At 49.2% G+C, this 18,782-nt stretch overlaps 7 protein-coding genes across 7 annotated transcripts; 5 read left to right on the top strand and 2 right to left on the bottom strand.

Moving 5' to 3' along the window:
• Positions 1-232: 232 nt before the first annotated feature.
• AtWU_08444 (uncharacterized protein) lies at positions 233-3,182 on the bottom strand (the record flags this gene model as incomplete). Its single annotated transcript, XM_035503552.1, has 5 exons — positions 233-836; positions 890-1,471; positions 2,315-2,731; positions 2,833-3,099; positions 3,151-3,182. The coding sequence occupies 5 exons, from the start codon at positions 3,180-3,182 to the stop codon at positions 233-235; spliced, it is 1,902 nt and encodes a 633-aa protein (XP_035359445.1).
• A 1,384-nt stretch (positions 3,183-4,566) lies between these two features.
• AtWU_08445 (Zn(II)2Cys6 transcription factor) lies at positions 4,567-6,901 on the top strand (the record flags this gene model as incomplete). Its single annotated transcript, XM_035503553.1, has 5 exons — positions 4,567-4,623; positions 4,675-4,842; positions 4,927-5,423; positions 5,480-5,947; positions 6,013-6,901. 5 exons carry the CDS (start codon positions 4,567-4,569, stop codon positions 6,899-6,901), a joined length of 2,079 nt encoding a protein of 692 aa, XP_035359446.1.
• An 848-nt stretch (positions 6,902-7,749) lies between these two features.
• Positions 7,750-9,760, top strand: AtWU_08446 (putative MFS transporter; the record flags this gene model as incomplete). Its single annotated transcript, XM_035503554.1, has 8 exons — positions 7,750-7,773; positions 7,831-7,841; positions 7,888-8,029; positions 8,088-8,278; positions 8,329-8,482; positions 8,532-8,627; positions 8,677-9,384; positions 9,446-9,760. 8 exons carry the CDS (start codon positions 7,750-7,752, stop codon positions 9,758-9,760), a joined length of 1,641 nt encoding a protein of 546 aa, XP_035359447.1.
• Positions 9,761-9,867: 107 nt separating this feature from the next.
• On the bottom strand, positions 9,868-10,836 carry AtWU_08447 (uncharacterized protein; the record flags this gene model as incomplete). The annotated part of the gene is made up of 1 exon (XM_035503555.1): positions 9,868-10,836. The coding sequence occupies one exon, from the start codon at positions 10,834-10,836 to the stop codon at positions 9,868-9,870; it is 969 nt and encodes a 322-aa protein (XP_035359448.1).
• Positions 10,837-11,784: 948 nt separating this feature from the next.
• On the top strand, positions 11,785-13,328 carry AtWU_08448 (FAD-binding oxidoreductase; the record flags this gene model as incomplete). Its single annotated transcript, XM_035503556.1, has 3 exons — positions 11,785-12,006; positions 12,074-13,149; positions 13,205-13,328. 3 exons carry the CDS (start codon positions 11,785-11,787, stop codon positions 13,326-13,328), a joined length of 1,422 nt encoding a protein of 473 aa, XP_035359449.1.
• A 395-nt stretch (positions 13,329-13,723) lies between these two features.
• AtWU_08449 (uncharacterized protein) lies at positions 13,724-15,138 on the top strand (the record flags this gene model as incomplete). The annotated part of the gene is made up of 4 exons (XM_035503557.1): positions 13,724-14,054; positions 14,109-14,527; positions 14,579-14,748; positions 14,823-15,138. 4 exons carry the CDS (start codon positions 13,724-13,726, stop codon positions 15,136-15,138), a joined length of 1,236 nt encoding a protein of 411 aa, XP_035359450.1.
• A 605-nt stretch (positions 15,139-15,743) lies between these two features.
• Positions 15,744-17,545, top strand: AtWU_08450 (carboxylesterase family protein; the record flags this gene model as incomplete). Its single annotated transcript, XM_035503558.1, has 3 exons — positions 15,744-15,872; positions 15,933-16,397; positions 16,472-17,545. The coding sequence occupies 3 exons, from the start codon at positions 15,744-15,746 to the stop codon at positions 17,543-17,545; spliced, it is 1,668 nt and encodes a 555-aa protein (XP_035359451.1).
• Between the last annotated feature and the right edge of the window lie 1,237 nt (positions 17,546-18,782).

Below are 18,782 nucleotides of genomic sequence, written 5' to 3' on the forward strand. Positions count from 1 at the left end.
TGTTTTGTGTTTTCCCTTCTATTCCCTGTTATCGGACTTTCAAGGATTCTTAGAATTTTTCTGTAAGGCTTTCTGGAGTGTGAGTCCGGGTTACGTTGTAGATGGTTTTACTATGGCTAATAATATATTTGCAGCTCACAGGCTTCTTAGTAGTTATCCTTCTGTAGGAAAACCGTAACCTGAAGCTTTGTGGCTAAAGGACGACAGAATCTTCAAGGATATTGTAGTTGTACTAATCAAACTGACGATCAAAGCACTGCGGAACAGTCCACTCGACAATATTAGAAGCTGGTATGACCACTTTCGGTCGGTTATCATTGTCCTTCGGGAGCTTAATGGGTTCTAGACCCGATCCAGGCAGCGTGACAACGGTTTGCGCGTGATCCTCCATCGTACCCCAATCCCACCAGTCCAGTGTTTCCCCTGTGAATTGGTATCGAAGCTGCTGGCCAGGTCGGGCGTCTTCAGGCTCACAATCTCCATCCGCATCGAAAGACCAGAAATTGGACCAGGATTCCCCGGGGAAGAGCGTTGCGAACCGACCTTCTTCATTTTCTACCACGTTGAGCTGTCTGTCAGGATTATCCCAAAAGACATGTAGTGACTGATGGATTATGCATGTCTTCCATTTCGGTTCAGTCTCTGGACTAGACTGATCTGGGAAGACACGGCGATAGACGCTGAAGGATCTAAGTGGGCCGAACGCCCAGGTGTGGAACGTGATGGGGTCGGATGAGGGACCGTGGTAGGTGACCTTGATAGACATATTCAAACGCTCAGAATGAGGCCCTGTTGGGCTGCAGCTAAGCTGAAGACTCAGGACTGGTGCGCCGGGACTGTTCAGTTATTAGCTCACAAGCCTCCTCTCCACTGGAAGTGAAGGGCTTACACTCTTTCGCTTGGATCAATTGGCGGTGGCGTCGGAGGTGAGGGAATATGAGGGCGCCGCCCTTCTTGCACAGTAAAGGTGCGGTGTGCACCACCCGGAACCAAGATAGGGGGCCATTTTTGTTCAGTTCCCACCTTGTCCTGCGGCGTACCCCAATCCCAGTATGGAATCTCTTTGCCCGTCCAGAGAATGGTATAAGTGCGCCCCGGTTCTAGGAGTTTGATCCAGGCATCAGGTACCCTCTCTCGCACATTTATTGTACTGCGATCCCAATTCTTTTTGGCTTCTTCAACATAGAACGATGCCGGTTCATTGGGGAATTGACGAATACTTGGTAATGATGGTGAATATCTCGAGTATTTCTCAATGCCGATCCTCTCGACTTTGCTGCTTTCTGGATTATGAGACAATAAAACAAATTCTTCCTTACTGGGATCTATGAAAGGCGACCATCGCAGCCAGAAGCATTGATTGTTTGTGACTCTGCGCAAAGCGACTGTGAACGATTGGGTTGGTTCATCCTCCGTCCAAAGTGTCGGGCTGCTATCTACTAGCTCCAGGACTAACGGTGGGGTATCGGGCCTAGGTAGAATATTTCTTAGAGGATTCTTTCAAGGTAATCGTGCTGAACTTACTGCCGACGGTCTTCTTTCCATCTGATGTACGTATCCATTTGGAAACAGTCGGGGATATTGGTTGCCGGGAGTGGGGGTAACAGAAGGTCGAGAAAGTATGGGGTGGAGATTAAGGGTCTTATAAAGCAATTTACTAAGTACTGACTCCTGATTTTCAGGAATTGGCTAACTGGAATACGTCAAAGTAGAAGGCGGGTCACTTGCTAGCTTACTCCCAGCTCATCTTCCTCCGTTTACCACTAACTATCCACTAACTGATTCCACCAACCAGGTGACTCAGTATGGTGGATTTATTCCTCATGCATTAGTGTGATAAGGTAAAAAAGTGGGAGTCCTTGAATGCGATTTCAAAGAGCCATGTTACAGTTTCGTAGATACTGTCAGACCTAACTTATTCAAAAGCTTCCTGATCATGTCTCCCCAAGGGCTCCATGGCTTGTACCTTGGCCATTCGGGAATATATGCATTGGTATCGAAAGAACATCCCAAAGTGAGAATATGGCACGAGTTAAGGAACTAATTATCTTTTGATTGTTCTTCTCCCTTCTTCAGATAAACATTGGAGGGACTCTCTCAAAACCACTCAACATGTAAAGGAGGAAGGTCTATCTAAGCTTGTTCCTCTACCACATCCCTCGTTGCTTGTAGAAGCGGGTCCGTTTCTCCCTCTCTTACGGTCACTCCCTTACCACCCACTCTCCTTCTCCCTACCAGCCCCAAGACAGCCAAACCCCCCTGGACTAAAGCAAATATCCCCGTACCTCCGCCCGGCCAACCTACCCGTGCATACCAAATAATGGATCGGAACGGCGTTAGGGCATCGACCCCATCCGGGAGTTTCACTCGGAACACCCATGACACAGCTAGCATAGCCAATACTACCCCTTGGAGAGCGCAATCCCGCACTCTCAGCATACTGGAATTCGACGGCAGTGAGCGGAATTGGACGGCCTGAGGAATAATCGAGCAGATGCTGACAAGTATGAATATGGTATTGAGGAAAAAGAGATGAAACCCCATAAATATGGCCACGCCGAAATTGAGTTGACGTTCACCCGGTTCGTGGAAAATGGAGGGGAAGAGAGCGTCGGTGAAAAGTGGGACGACGGAGATCAGGGTGAACGCCGTGTACAGGACGGCGACTAGGATGCGTACCTGACTGGCGTAGGGGGAGTGGGGAGGGGGATAGGTGAGACATAGAATGAAGCTTGGGCCATTTTCAGTTAGTGTTTATCATGGGAACGGTGTTCGGTTCGGTTTGGCGGAGCGCGGACCGTGGAAAGGAGAGACTAGTAGCAGTAATCTTACAAGAGCAAGAGCAGCACCCAATCGACACCTAGCTGCAACAGATTCAGCCAATCTCCCACTGTTCTCGGATCATGGACGAAAAAGGCTGGCGCATCGGCGCCGGCGATGGTGCAGTTGACGATTGCGGAGAAACCGACGGTAAACCGTTCGGTGGCACTAAGGAGATTCAAAAATGTGTAGATGAGGGAGAGGCCGGTGCTCGTCTTTTGAACCCAGATGCGCAAGAGTTGGGGTAAGAACACCGTGATCTCCAGGACCAGGAGGACCCTGTTGGGAGACTCAGCAGGGTTGCATTTACCCGTGGGGTCTGATACTTACACGCGAAGCCAGTTAGGGCAGGAAATGATCATTTTCTGGTGTTCTCTCCACCTTTTCTTCCATGGGCGAAATCAGTGGATAGCTTTAGGGATGGAAAGCTCATGAGAGAATTTGGAACATTTAAATAGAGGGAAACCGAGAGTCATTAACAACAACCGCTGGGGAATAAAGGGGGACATGTCGGAATTTGGGGCAGGGAGGGGAAGTCTCTAGTCTCTACTATTAGGGCGAGTAGGAAGCCCGTCAATGCATCGCTAGGGCCCTGCCGCATTAGCATTGTAACCGGCCATGCCTCCTGTCAGTGGGGCGAGAGCCGCCACTCTATGCATTTTCCAATCCTTACTAGTAACAAACCGACTAACATTTGGGTAAAAAAACACTAAGATAATGGTAGAATTGCATGGTGTATTTGTACTTCCCTCAAAGCGTCTTCTTGGTCTTCGTTCTGGGAATTTGACCTCAATTTGCGGCAGGTAGTACTCGCGGTGGTTTTTGTACAGTTCAAAACCTTATAATATGTCTGCACCTCCTTCCTTATGCACCAACATGCCAGGATACGACAGGAATTGGATGTGGCAAGGAGATGATACCTGGTATCAACGTTGGCTACGGATCTGGTCTGTAGCCTGACCAATTTGAGTTTATCAATTGGATGATTTTGGAGAGTCACACTATATTGGTCCTCTGGATAACAGGCCATATAGTCCTTTCACCACAGGTATGGCTTCTTTCAATTACGTTGAGCATATGCCTCATGATAGATGCCATGATGGCACAACTGCAAATGCGGCATCGCAATTACAAGCCGAGTCCTTGCCCAATGAAGTAGCCCAGAACCGCCTCTTCTTCACTGCCCTGCTGGCTAATAATGAGTGTAGTATACATAACCAGAATAGCAATATCGGGGAACTAACGATTAACTGAAGGAAAGCGAAGACGCTAGTAATGGTACCCTTTCGAAGAGAGAGATTGGGAAGGAACAGACCCCCAAGATGCGTGTCAGGTAGGAGGGTCAGACGCTTTTGAACCAGTGCGACCAAGTCAGAACATAGCAATTATATATTAGTTTTTATCCGACTAATTTTCCGCATTGTCCTGGAAGAAGTGTCACGGATGCTGGCAAATGTTGGGACGTTTCGGCTACAGCCGGCCAGAAGTACCGGCTCGGATAGCGGTGCCGACATTTCTCCGAGCGAATCCCAGGCCCGATCCCGGTGTGCCAAGCTCGGAGACGACGAAAGCTCCCTCGTACAGCCATTTGGATCTAGATATCTCGATTGTACATTGCATTCTACATACGTGTATGAACTGCGAGGTCTATTTGAGCTACTCCCCTCATTAGGATGAGTAGTATCATCTACTTTACCCCCAAGACCAGCCTTAACTCCTTGTTTGACGTCACAGCAAGCGTACACCATGCCGGGAGTTCCATCAAACAAGGCATGTGAGCGATGTAAGAAGCGTCATCTGAAGGTTAGAATCGCATGTTACAATTTACTTGCTGCATCAGTCTGACCATCTCAGTGTGATGAGACACGCCCCAGCTGCCAGCGTTGCACTAATGCTGGAGTTGAATGCCCGGGATATGTACAAACTCGCAAGTTTATCGATCAGGGTGCTTCTGTTCGGCGTCGATATGCGCCATATCAGCAGGATAGCCCCCGACGGGATCCTTCACATAGTCCCAATAAAGTGAGTACATGCACGAGGGTATAACTACCCGTTCTCGTGTCCGCCCGTAAACATCGGTCGTCAACTGCTGCTCACACCGGTTAGGTGACGCGAGAAAGTCCACCAAATATTGGAGGAGCTGCAATCAGAAGCAATGCTGCTAATGATCCAATACACACGCGTGTAGCTGCAACAGCTGTAGCCGATCAGCCAGCCGACGCTAGTCAAACCTTTTTTGGTTCGCCTATAGCCGAATCAAGACGTCAAAACCAATTACAGGCGGAAAGTCAGCATAGCCCGAACGCTGGCGCTGGAGCAGCTGCAGTGGCTGAACAGCCATTGTCGGAGATGCATAGTCGTGCCGCTCAAGTGGCTCACACTCATAGTAACCCTTTTGATGATAGACTTCATCCCCACGGGGATGCACCCATGACTTATCACGAAGAGCATGCAACAGCTGATTATCAATCACCAGCTCATGACAGCCAATCCGTCCAAAGTGATAAAGAGGATTTTCATGAGGTGGTATCAGAGTTAATGACAGACTCTGAGCACGAGATATCCTTTCTTATACGCCATTACTCGCAAAACATCGCTCCATGGTTCGTAACGCCCAACACTGTAATCAGTTTGCGTTCTAACATAATCATGGTGTTAGGCTGGACCTCTCCGATAGTAGAAGGTTCTTTACAACGTACGTTCCCATACGAGCGATAGATTATCCTTACGTGAGATACTCGATCGGCGCCTTAGCAGCAATACATCTGGGCCAGATGAAGGGCGCGACATGTCCGGAAAACGTTGGCATGTTTACTAGCCCAGCAGCCATGGAGACGTATCCTAACGCGCCAGAAGTGGACTGGTATCTCAAGGCGGCAAACTACTACTATATGTCAATAGCGCGCATGAATTCAAGCATGCCAGAGTCCTTTGCGACTTTGTCAAGTTCCGCTGTCCTGGAAGGCCCTGTGGAAATTGTGAAAACCTGGCTGCACCGCCACGCAGAGACTACTCCTCCCCCCGCAAGAGACGAGACTTTTTGGCGGAAGGCAGAGGCCTTGCTAGCCACAGCAACCATGCTCACCATGTATAAACTCATAAGCAAACCCGGAGAGGAATGGAATCTGTGATTAGCCCCTACCCCTTACCCTACACCACCACACCCTATATCTAACCTACATACAAACACAGATACCTCACCGGCGTCAACTCCTTATTCGGATCGCTCCTCCACCTCAACAGTAACTCCTCCGACCCCATAAAATTCACTCACGGCATCAACGCCTCATTCTGGAACTTCGCTCGACAAGACTACCTAGCCTCCTACTTCAACCGCCTTCCCACCTACCTCGACCCAACCAACCTCCCGCTCTGGCGCGCAGCCGGCCTCACCTTCACCGAAACCGGCGAAATCGACCCCACAAGCAGCACCTCCTTCTCCACCCCAGAAGACTTTGCCTCCAACAGCCTCACCTACCTCCTATCCAAGTTGACCAACTTCCTTGCCCACCTCCGAACCTCCCAACTAGACCAACTCATCACTCACCCATCACCCCAAACCAGAACAACCCCAACCACACCCCCAACATCCACCTCCACCTCCACCTCTACAACCTGGCTCGACCTCTCCGTCTCCTTTCAATCCTGGGTCGACCGCATGCCCGAAACATTCCGCCCGTGTTTACGGCTGCACACTCCCCGTCCTGAAGTCTACTACTCCCTCCCATCCTGCGCATCAACCATGCAACAATACCACTTCGGTCGGCTAGCACTATGTCTCAATCGTCCCGCGGACGTCATCACAAGTCCCACCACCGCGTTCGACCGACTCCAGGGGTACAGGGAGGTCACGAAGGAGGTCGATTACAGATGTAAGGAGATTGTGGGGATTGCAGCGGCGAGGCCCCAGAGCTGCGCGCGGATTTATATGCCGGCTTTGCTGTTCGCTGCGGGACAGTGTTTAGAGAAGCAGGAGGAGAGGCAGGTTGTTGAGGAGTTGTTGTGTGGGATTGGGGCGGATTTGGGATGGGAGACGGATTCGGAGATTCAGAGGTTGAAGGGGTTGTGGGAGGAGAGGTAGATTGGTTATTTATTTGTAACTTTGTGTAGTTGGGAGGGTGTATTTATAGCGAGTTGGGTGGGTAGTGTAGAGGGTGCGTTTGGTTTGTGTATTCTGTATTGTGAATTCTGGATACAGTTGAGTGCCGATACGGCAGTTAGGAAGAGCCGAAGCTGAATCACTAACTTTGAAGATAAAGTAAGTATATGATTGGATGAAAGGTACAGCCAGTCATATAATAGTATTGTTATGGTTGTACCATCCAACAGAAGAAAACCAGAAAAACCGACACAAAACCTGTCTCACATCTCCCTGAACCCATCAATTCCCTGTTCCTAGCCATGCATAACGACGCACATAGTGCTTTGTACAAAGTCAATGACCACACAAGAGACCAAACCTAGAAGCCATCCATTGACGTAGTCCCATCCAACCATGAGACCCCACAGCGGCATATTCCCGCCAACTCGAACGGCAATGAAAGTGGAGAAAGGAACGAAATCCGGGGAAGTGGGTCTCCTCCCAGCACAGACATCTCCGTGACAGACAAGCAGTCGCTATAAGAACCAATGAAGGACCCATGCTTAGAAGATCGGCTACAGCAGCTAGTTTCATCCTGGGTTTCCCTTTCGGAAACCCCCGCTCTGGGGTCGTATCGCCTGTCTGGGGTTCCTTGGGTCGGCTATGGGGGTGTTGGGGTCCGGGGGAATTCCGCGTTGGGCGGGAAGGGTCTGAGTGTTGGCGTAGGTGGTAATGCAAGGGATTTGGGTAGATAAAGGGGTGATAGTTGTGGGATTTTGCGGGTGTTGTAGGGCTTTTTTAGAGCTCGCTCATCTGAAGTGGAAGAATTTATTGTTTTGATTCTCGATATGGAGATAAATTATGATGAAGCGGTAAGTGGTCTTTGATCATGGGTTGAAATGCGAAATACTAACAAGGATGGTGCGTAGGCTCTCCATCAGTATGTGGAATCCCTTGAGGAACTGATCGCTGCTAATAATCTCCAGGATTGAGCGGGAGCTCAATACTGAGATCTATCCAGGGACAGAGATCATGGCAGATGTTGGGTCGCACCACTTCGTGAAAGCGTCGTCGCGATCAGATCGTGTTCTCGTCCCGCAGCCGTCGCAAAGCCCACATGATCCTTTGGTGAGTGGTACTGCAGTCGGAGCAATATAAGATCTTTAACGCTAATCGAAAGCCTCAGAACTGGAGCAAAACGTGGAAGATAACTGTTATCTGCTTGTCCACTGCGGTTTCCTTCAGTCAGGGTCTAGGACCTTTGGCCTTAGCACCAATGTTTCCTCAGTTGATGGAGGCTTTCGACACGGACTATGCCGCCGTAGTCAAGTTCACCGGCGTGTGTATCCTTGTGTTGGGGTTCAGTAACTTCTTCTGGTAAGCCCTGGACCATCTTTGCAAACGTCGAAGGTGCTGACGATAAGAAGGATTCCTATACAGAGCGCCTATGGTCGGAGACCAGTCCTAATATTCTCCACTCTCATCTGTTTAGCCAGCAATATCTGGAGAGCCATGGCAACATCCTATGGTAGTTACATGGGAGCTTGCGTCCTTAATGGATTCGGAGCCGGTCCTGCCGAGGTTGGTGTCCCAAAGCCGAAGCATGAGTTAGACTGACAGACAGCGGTAGACATCTCAACCGGAGATCATTGCAGACACCATATTTCTGCACGAAAGAGGTTCCTTCAACACACTCTATTTCACGTTCTATTTTGGCTCGCTCATGGTAAGATACGAAGTAAGCTGTCAAGCTCCCTGGCTGACTAGTCGTATAGGTCGGACCTATAATTGCCGGTCCAATGGCCCAGCATGTTGGCTGGCGTAGCTTTTTCTGGTTCAACGTCGCGCTACTGGGGCTGGTGCTCATTCTCGTCGTTTTTCTCTTTCCAGAGACCAAATGGCACCGAGTCTACCCCGGTGAAGATACCCATGCACAAGAGGTGTCGAACTCATCCGATACCGGATCAGAACCTGAGAAACTGGCCGCAGCGGCACATCAGGAGAATGCTCCGATAGAGAGAGGCGATACAGATCCATGGCTTGGCAGAGGCTATCCATCGAAGCAGCAGTTCAAACTGTGGCAGCTGGAAGGCCACAATCTAAAGAACCTGCTGATCAGCTTCTGGGTTCCGTGGAAGCTTCTCTGTTTCCCCATCGTTGAATTTGCTGCCTTCAATGTTTCCTGGTCGGCGAGTGTCTTTCTGACCCTAAACCTCACCCAGAGCGAGGCCTTCTCCAAGCCTCCATACAACTTCTCCAGCCAAACCATCGGCTTCTTTAACTTTGCAATTTGGATCGGGGCATTCATTGGACTGGCGACTAATGGACCTCTCTCGGACTGGATTTCCATGAGAGCCACCAAAAGGAATCGGGGCGTCCGAGAGCCAGAAATGAGATTGCCCGCGATCATACCGTATGTGATCGTATCCATCATAGGAAATTTTGTGGTGGCATTTGGCTATCAATATCAATGGGACTGGAGGGTGAGTTTGCATGTCCTTCCTTGGTCGCGAGGCCTGTGCGCTAATGACAATTGCACATCAGGCTATTGTTATAATAGGGTACACTGCGGCGGGTATCCAGGTTGCTGCCATCCCAGCTATCACTAGCACCTACGCAGTGGACAGCTATAAGCCGGTTGCTGGCTCGATATTCGTCTCCATCACAGTCAACAAAAACGTCTGGGGTTATGGTTTTAGTGAGTTCATTACACCGTGGGTAGAAAAGAGCGGCTTCGTAAAACCAATCATGTTGAATATGTCACTTGCCGTCCTGTGGTGTCTGTTCGCGATTCCCTTTTACTTCTATGGGAAGCGTTTCAGGAAATGGACAGCAAAGTCGTCAGTGCATAAGATGTGAATTTTGAGCCAGGTTTATTCTTCTTGTTTGAAGGTCCAGAAGCAACAGGCCTGCTGTTGGCTGGTCGTCTCGAGTATTGCATTATCTGTACAGTAAATACTATCGCATCATTCATCGTCTTCATCCGGGTCGTACAGATCCAGGTCCAATGTAGCCTTGGGCTTCGGCATTGGTGCCGCTCCCATCCCAGATCCGCTTGTTGCCGCAGATCCGGCATGCGCTGCAGCTTTTGCGGCCTCATCTGCATGACGCGCTTCTTCGCCGATGTCGACCTGCGGCATCGCATCAGCGATCCCTACACCCTCAGCCTCGCGTATCAAACGTTCAACTTCCTTCTCTGGTTCAAAACCTGGGCGACCCTCGGCAGCAGCGAGTTGTATTTGTGCCATAAGTCCCAATCGAATGCGATCTTCCATTGGATACGGTAGCATATAAGCCTGGCGAGTCATCTTTGCCGATTCGTCAAGCCAACTAGTCGCGTCTTTGGTGACAGATGCGACCGGCTCCGCTGTCTCCGTATCCTGATTGCCATTTGTCCCCGTCATTTCTGTGTCTGGTCCCTTCTCTTGGATTCTCTCTCGTGATTTGGCCTCCGCAGTCGCTGCAGCATCGGCGGCCGCTTGGTGGTTGTATTTGCTAATCCGCCGCGCAAAGTCGAGAAGTAACTTGTAGTCCACCTCTTTAATTCCCCGTAACCCTGTAGACTTAGGCTTTTCGCCCTCCATATTTTCATCCGAGTCATAGTCCGAGTAATCGTCCTCCGAGTCCAGGTCACTGTCGGACTCGTCTCCACAGGTCGTTGTGATCTCCTTCTCATAGGCCATCACCTCACGTACAATGCTCTTGACTTTCTCTTCCAGTTCCTGAGCCTCTTCACGGAGCCGTAAGATCTTGGCGTAGTTCTGCTGATGTTGTCGGAGAGTCTCGACGGCGGAGGTCAACGAGTCGTCTGCGTCCAATAAACCGATCGCGGCGGCGGGAGCGCCTGCAGCTGTTGGCGATGTTGTCAGGCTATTTATGAGCACATTTAGTTTGTTCTCCAGGTTGGAGAGGGTGCCTTGGAACTCGACGTTCATTTTGCTCCGTTTGGGCTGTCGCGAAAACGTTGCGATGGGCAAGGATCAAGCTAGGACCTGCAAATAGTTTAAGGTGTATCGTACTCAATTGGTAGAGCAAATGCGGTAATCAAATAAGGGCACCGAGAGAGTACTAATTCCCAATATCCAAACCACAACTGGAGTACCTCTTGCAATGCGATTGAGGAGAAGCTCTGTAGTTTTCGGTTTGTTGTCGGAAAACAATGAGATCGCCGGAAGATCCACGTGATCGTAGCTATCTAGCACGTGACTGTGGGGTTCCTGCCGGTTCTTTCCGCCATCGCAGGCTGCCATTCGGTCAATTCCCCAGGAGGAACTAATATATCCAATGTTAATGTCAGATCTGTTGAAGTACACCCAATTGCAGTAGTAAATACTCTCATAACTTTCAGCCTCAATATAATGGCAAACTCGGGGCATAAATAGCAAGTCCTCGCAATATCTCTCTGATATCATCTCTGCAGCCTACCAAGTATATCTTGGCTACTCCTAGTGCGACCTGCCACAACTGAAGGCTAGTTTCTATGTCTGAAAGGATCTAGCCTGGCGAATGACACACCATACTTTTTAATCTCTCGCTACTATCCGGCGCTGAGATATATGTGACACTACTTGTGTCTGTTCTAGGCCCAACGCGTTATGTATGCCCTTTTCCCTTTGGCATGACTTTTCCATGGCTAGCATCGCGATTACTACGGATAAAAGGGACCAACACTTAGATACATCTACGTGCCAATGGAAGGATATCTGAGCGGGGTGCAAAATGGTTCTGTTCGGGGATGGCAATAATGACGTTTGCTCGGATATGCAAACGCCGCTTTTCTTCCCCAGTGGTACTTCACCAGCAACGATTAGAGGCTTTTTCGTGTCAATTAGAATAGCCAGATGCTCTTCAGCTACCTGTATAAGACGACAAAGTCATCAATCATGAGAATTCCATTCACTCTTGCCCTTCTTCTATCCATTGTCGGATATCATCCCTGGGCCTTATATCTAGCAGAGGTTTGCGAGGAACTGGGGCCTCAGCTATCAAAATCAGCTGTGATATCTGCCTGGGACGCAATTAAGTATGAGCGCTGGATCAAGTCCAGCGCACCTACCCCAAGCGTTGTGGTAACACCGGCTACTGAGCAGGATGTGGCCGCAATCGTAGGTCGTTTGCTTGTTTTGAATGCATAACAAGAATTGCCACGGCTAATGTTGAATCCTACAACAGGTTTCATATTGCACCTCGAACAATATATCATTTCTAGCCCAGAATGGTGGACATGGGTGGTCACAAACACTCCACCTGGATGAGGATGGGTTGCTCATCAATCTCAAGCAGCTTGATGAGGTTACCTTCAGTAAGAACAGAAGAGAAGTGATTGTTGGAGGTGGCGCTTCTGTCGCGCAGGTGCTCGAGGCTTCAGTAAAGAATAACGCTTTAGTTCAGACTAACAATTGCAACTGTATTGGGGCTCTGGGGGCTCTTCTTGGAGGCGGATATGGTAGCCTGATGGGTTTGGTTGGCTTCGGGATAGATAACGTACTATCTCTGAATCTGGCCATGGCTGACGGTTGTCTGCATACAATCACACCCAAAGACATAGATCTCTTTTGGGCTCTTCGCGGTGCTGGTCCCAATTTTGGCATTGTCACGTCCGCAAAGATAAAATCATACCCTGTTTCAGCCTCTGGCCAAGCCGTCTGGACGGGGCAACTTGTCTTCTCTGCCGACAAATTGGAAGTTTTGGTTGATACAATCGACAGAATCACTTTAGAACCGGAAATGAGCGTTTTCATGTATTTTATGACCAGTGGTGAACCGGATCATACGCCTATGGTTGCTCTCATGCTATATTACTACGGTACCGAAGAAAAAGGACGGGCTGCATTCTCATGTTTCTTCGACCTAGGTCCGACTAACGACACCACAATGGCAACTGAGTACGCTCACTGGGTTGATGCATCCAGCATGGCCTGTTCAAAGAGTGGGTTCAGAATCCCATACTCTGCCGGACTCGGCAGGATGGTCAGCAGCACTTGGAAAGAGGTTTGGGAGGAGTATGTTTCTTTCGTTTCCCTGGGTGGCACCGGTCAAAGCATTGTCCTATTGGAGGCGTATCCGCACGAAAAGGCGCGCTTTTTTGGTCAAGATTCGTCAGCTTACGCCTGGAGAACCAAAGTGAATTTCAACGCGATGGCTATAGCGTGGTACATGGACGACCGCCTAGATTCGGACGCGAGAAAGTGGGCTTCTAAGATGCGTGATCTATGGAGGTCGACTGACGGTTTGGACTCACCAGCTGTGTATGTGCCCTGTTTAGATATCTTTGCAAAACTAACTTTGTTTGGTTTGATATAGGTACATCAACTTCGCCGTCGATGAAGATCTCTCGGTGGTGTATGGCGACAACGTCGATCGTCTGAAAGCCATCAAAGGAAAGTATGATCCTGACAATGTTTTTAACCAATGGTTCAGTTTGTAGTTGTGGAATCATGCCGATTGTTCGTAGAACATGCCGTCGTCAGGAGAAGCAGAGGAAGAACAATCGTACCCCAGTCTTCAATGATGAAACTATTCCCTATACTTGATTCATGCATAACCACCAAAGTAAATGGTATCTTTACCTTCCTTCTACTTTCAGCACAGGATCAAAGCCGATACCCGGATTGTAATAAGATATGAATACTATCGCGATAGACAACCGACGATAAGTGCCGCAGCAGAATCTCGGATCTAACCCCGCAGACTGCGGGGCGTGTTCCGCCGTGCCGATAGCCAAGCTTGAACCCTGAAATTTCCGCCAGGTTGATTTATTTCCTGCAACATACTTTCTGATCCTGAACTATTGCGTGTAGTACCAGAATTCCCTCATCTATAATGGCCTCCAACTCCACATCCCTCCCGTCCGCCCCGCGCGTCAACCTGGGAGACAACATCGTCCTTCAACCCCCTCTTTCACGATGCGGACAGGGTCCAGGCCTGGTTTTGATAAGATCAGCCAATGTTGCAGAATGCCAAAGCAAAAATACCAGTCTAGACCCAGAGCCGCTGCAGAAGTGGACCGAGGAAAGCTATGCAGTCGCGCAGATCACTTTCGACTTGGATTCCAGCGCAAACGCTTCTTTACTGTCGGTCAGAGTTGACAGCGCAATTGCCGGCTTAATCGCCCTGCCTGAATGCAATGACAAGGAAAAATTTGGCATATTAGGTCTATACTCCCCCAGTTCGAAGTTATCCGTTACACACACTAACGTGACCTTAGTTTACGGCTCCCAATCCGATTACGCCCCAACATTCATCCACTCACTGCTGGCCCACATCAGTGGCACAAATAAGTTTGCAGCCATAGTATACCACAGCATTTGGGACGCTTCATCCAATACTCCAACACTCACACACATCCCGGGTTCCGAAGCATCCACTACCAATGGTACCAACTACGTCTACCCCGACGTTGTCTCCCCAGGCTTCATCATCCCTGGTCACCCCGACTTCAAATACTCCACTGCCAGTGTAGCGCATACCCGTTCCCTCACCTTCCTCAAGAGTCACCTGAACGGGCCATACTTCGACCTGGAGAAAATCTGGGCCGAACACACATACTACGAATTCGATGTTCGATCTGTCGAAAAGACCATGGCCACAATGGTTCAAGAACCATATGTGAACCATATCCCGACCGTAAGCCACTTGCTCGCCCCTTCATTTATCTCATACTAATGACCAACACAGATGACCGGCGGCATTGGCCGCACCAAACTAAGCAACTTTTACCTCCACCACTTCATCTTCAACAACCCCGACGACACCGCTCTAGAGCTGATAAGTCGGACTGTGGGTATTGATCGCGTTGTGGATGAGTTTATTTTCTCCTTTACGCATGATAAGGAGGTAGATTGGTTGTATGCTTCACCTCTTAACAAGCTTCCACATATTAGTCAGAACATGTGAGTAGTAGCTGACAAGGATATGACAGGATCCCCGGCATTCCCCCAACCCACAAACCACTTCGCATCCCCTTCACATCGGTCGTCAACATCCGCGGCGACCGACTCTACCACGAGCACATCGCATGGGATCAAGCGACTGTTCTCGTTCAGTTGGGTCTCCTGCCACAGTGGTTGCCTTTTCCGTACCAACTACCGGACGGGAGGACACCCGCGCCAGGGAAGAGATTTGAATACAAGGTGCCTGCTGGAGGCGTAGAGACCGCGGAGAAATTGAAGGACGAGAGTGCGGTGGAGTCGAATGGGATGTTCGGGGTGGGGATCAGGGAGGTGGATGATTCGTGAATTGGGTTCGACTCGAAGTGTGATTGGAATATGTGAGCATAGTAGTATGGTATTATAGTAGCATTGAATGGAATTGCTAATCATGATAGATTGTCATTTTTTGTGGCGTGGCTGGCGGATTTAATATGCGGAAGGAACCTACTACTCGGTCGGTGTGTCACATTCCGGGTTCGGAAGGTTGGTTGGTTGCGGATGTTGCATGGAGTGGCTGAAAACATCCCACTACCATGAAATCTTTCCTGCGCTTCAAATCTGGATCTACAAATAATTTGATACTTGGTTGATCCGGGAGAGGAACGTTACAACAGTTCTCGGGACGCAAGTGATCATTGTCACTTTTATTGAGTTGCGATGATGCGACGTCGGCATAAACTATTGAACTATAACTACACCGTCTCGATTATCTTCCGATTAATACTCTTTTGAGAGTTGGCCAGCACACACTTTCAATGACTCCCCCGTCGGTCGGTTCCAAATATAAGCAGATTACTATCATATTTGACAGTTATTGACAGTTGATATCACACACACAGATATCACACACACACTCACAAGCCATACTGTTTGCCGCACATAATCACCATCTTGCGGTGTAATTGCTTACTATGCATCTCCGCAAGAAAGGCTACATACTTCCCCTCAGTCTTCTGTCCTCTATCTCATCATACGCTCACTCCAAATCCTTACCCATCGTAGATCTGGGATATGAGCTACACCAGGCATTTTCTCTCGATGTAAGTACCTACCTGTACCAAACTACTAGCCTATATAATAAACTGATTGATTTGTCCTAGCAATCCACCCAAGCCTATAACTTCAGTAACATTCGCTTCGCCGCACCACCTGTATCTACCCAGCGCTTTCGCCCACCGCTGCCTCCATCAACGAACAGAACCGAAATTCAGAATGGCGCCGTTGGACGCGTGTGTCCCCAAGGCGAACCTATATGGTCAACAGAAATCTTGATCCCGTTTATTGAAAGCATTTTGACAGGCACGCCGTTTAATGGGTCTGATGATATAAGTGATTATCCAATTGTCTGGCCGCCCGAGGATGCAAGAATCACGGAAGATTGCCTTTTCTTGGATGTGGTTGTGCCCAAAAGCGTTTTTGAAGGGTCAGAGGCTGCGCCAGTGCTGGTTTGGTTTGATGGAGGAGGCTTTGTTACTGGTGATAAGACAGAGGTACTGCCTACGGGACTTTTGGAGAGGGGTTCGGAGATTGGAAAGGATTTTGTGTATGTTGCAGTGAATTATCGGGTGAGTAAAGCTGACCCAACTCATTTGTCGATTTACGTTTAGGTTTGATGAGACCGTGAGGCTAACCTACGAAGCTGGGAGCATTTGGGTGGCTGTCTGATGGCGAGGGCTTGGGAAATGCTGGGCTTTATGATCAACGCTTAGCATTGGAGTGGGTGAAGGAGTATATTCATTTATTTGGTGGTGATCCTAGGCGAGTGACTGTCATGGGTGAGTCTGCTGGAGGTGGTTCTATCGTCCATCAGTTGGCAGCATCTAAGGGGGTGGAGAAGGAGCTGCCTTTTCAGCAGGCAATAATTCAGAGCCCAGGGTGGTATATGCAATCAGTTGAACTACAGAAGTCGACTTTACAACACTTCCTGGAATTATTGAACGTGACCTCTCTCGAAGAGGCACGTCAACTTCCATCGAATCAGCTGATTACTGCTAATGCCTACCAGATAGCTACTACACCTGTGTATGGAACATATACTTATGGGCCGGTCATTGATAACAGCTTTATCACAGATCTTCCAAGCAGGATCTTACTGGATCCAGATTTCAAATGGAAGAACATCCGCGTGATGACAAGCCACACAATCAATGAAGGGCTGACTTTCACTCCGCCAGCCGGCATGAACAGCTCTGCCTTCCAATCCCTCATCCAAACTTATATTCCAGGTCTATCGCCCGAAACCGTGGATCAAATTGTCCAATATTGGTATCCCCCGGTCTACAACGCTTCATCCTTATCCTCGGAGACATTGGGATATGACAGTCCGCTAGAGCGGACATCGGTCTTCATGAGCGATGCATTCTTTCAATGCAAGAACCTCTACCTCGATAATGTATTCGATACCTCATACGCGTCGGTATTCAGCGTGCCACCGGGTGTGCATGCCCAAGATGTGGCATTCAACTTCTGGGACCATTCCCAGCCGGATACGGAACTGGGGCTATTCAACGCAAGTCTCGCGCTGACCATGCAGGATTATATCATTACGTTTTTGAATCAAGGATTTCCCACTTCGGCCGAGAATATTGCCATCGAGTGGGAGGAGTACTCGAAAGATGGGCGCGTGATGAATCTGGGACTGCAAGATATTGCGATCACCTCCGATACTGTGGACTCGGACCGGTGCCGATTCTGGTGGAACATTACTGGATGAAGAGGCTGTATGCCTTTTCCACACTATCGCCCCATTTCATTTTTCCTGCTGGTTAGTCTGGGCCCTGCAGAATCAGTACGGTTTAATTAGTGCTTATAATTGAGTTGGATATCGAATGCAACGGCAATCTGCTACTCTGCCCATGATCAACACGGCCTTGAGCCGCATTGGAATCTCTCAAAATTCAGGACCCGGAGACCATTGAGTCGTTCGGCAAATAGTCTTATTGCAGTGAGACATGGCAGAATTCTCAGACCATAAAATGACAGCGATAAATGCTAGTAAAAATAGCAGCAATTTCTCCGCTAGCGCTAGCGCTAGAATGCTTGGTCGGAGCAGATGCCACAGACTCGAAGAGCTTGACTCGATACGTGCCTGTCGCTAGGCCCACTACACAGTATCTAAATGAGGCACAGCAACGGTGACTACTGTAGATAGCGACACCGTACGGAAGGTGAAGCCGAAGAAAAGAAAAAGTCTATGTTTGGTGCCTACTACTTACTTAGTATCCCGAAGTTCCTCAACTATGCCGAGACGACCAATTGCGATCGGAGATAACCATGGCTGCCTAACCTAGTAAGTAGTAAGGCGGTCGCCGCGGAGTCCGTCGGTAGGCACTACTCCGTAGGCAGACTCGCGATTATTCAGAAAAGCGTCGTCGGGCATAACTAAGAGAAGAGAAAAACCAGAACACATCGGGGGATCTTCGGGGGCGCATTCGGCAAGACAAAGGGGCGGAGAGAGTCATGTCCGAAGGTATTCTTCTATCCTATCCAAATTGTAAATTTGTTCACATGATCGGCAGGAAAGAAAATTTCTTCCACTATTCCAATCTTTGTGCTGCATCTCCACGGTCGGAACAACCCGTCGTGGAGAGTGAGTGCCATTGGTAAAGTGTCAGGGGTAGTTAGTAATAAAAGGTTAAAAAAGAGTAGTAATTTGCCCAGGGGCAGAGCAGGCAACCCGTGTCTTACTGCCAGCCAGCCATCCAGCCAGCTAGTTCGATAACCTCGTTGCTAAGCTTCCCATGGGTAGGACTGCATTGGCTGGTCGGTTTATGCCTCAATGGCCCGTGGGGGCCAGTGAGGCTTTTGCCATTGGGTAGATTTGTCCTGTCGGCGAGTTGTAGTTTGAAAGTTGAGGGGTTCATCGCGTGCAAAGTGGACCCTGACGGACTGGGACTGGGACTGTCTCACGCTAAATCCAAGACAGTTGGGCCAGGAATAGATAGATGGCC

Source organism: Aspergillus tubingensis (genome assembly GCF_013340325.1).
Source record: "Aspergillus tubingensis WU-2223L DNA, scaffold_9, whole genome shotgun sequence".
NCBI lineage: Eukaryota > Fungi > Ascomycota > Eurotiomycetes > Eurotiales > Aspergillaceae > Aspergillus > Aspergillus tubingensis.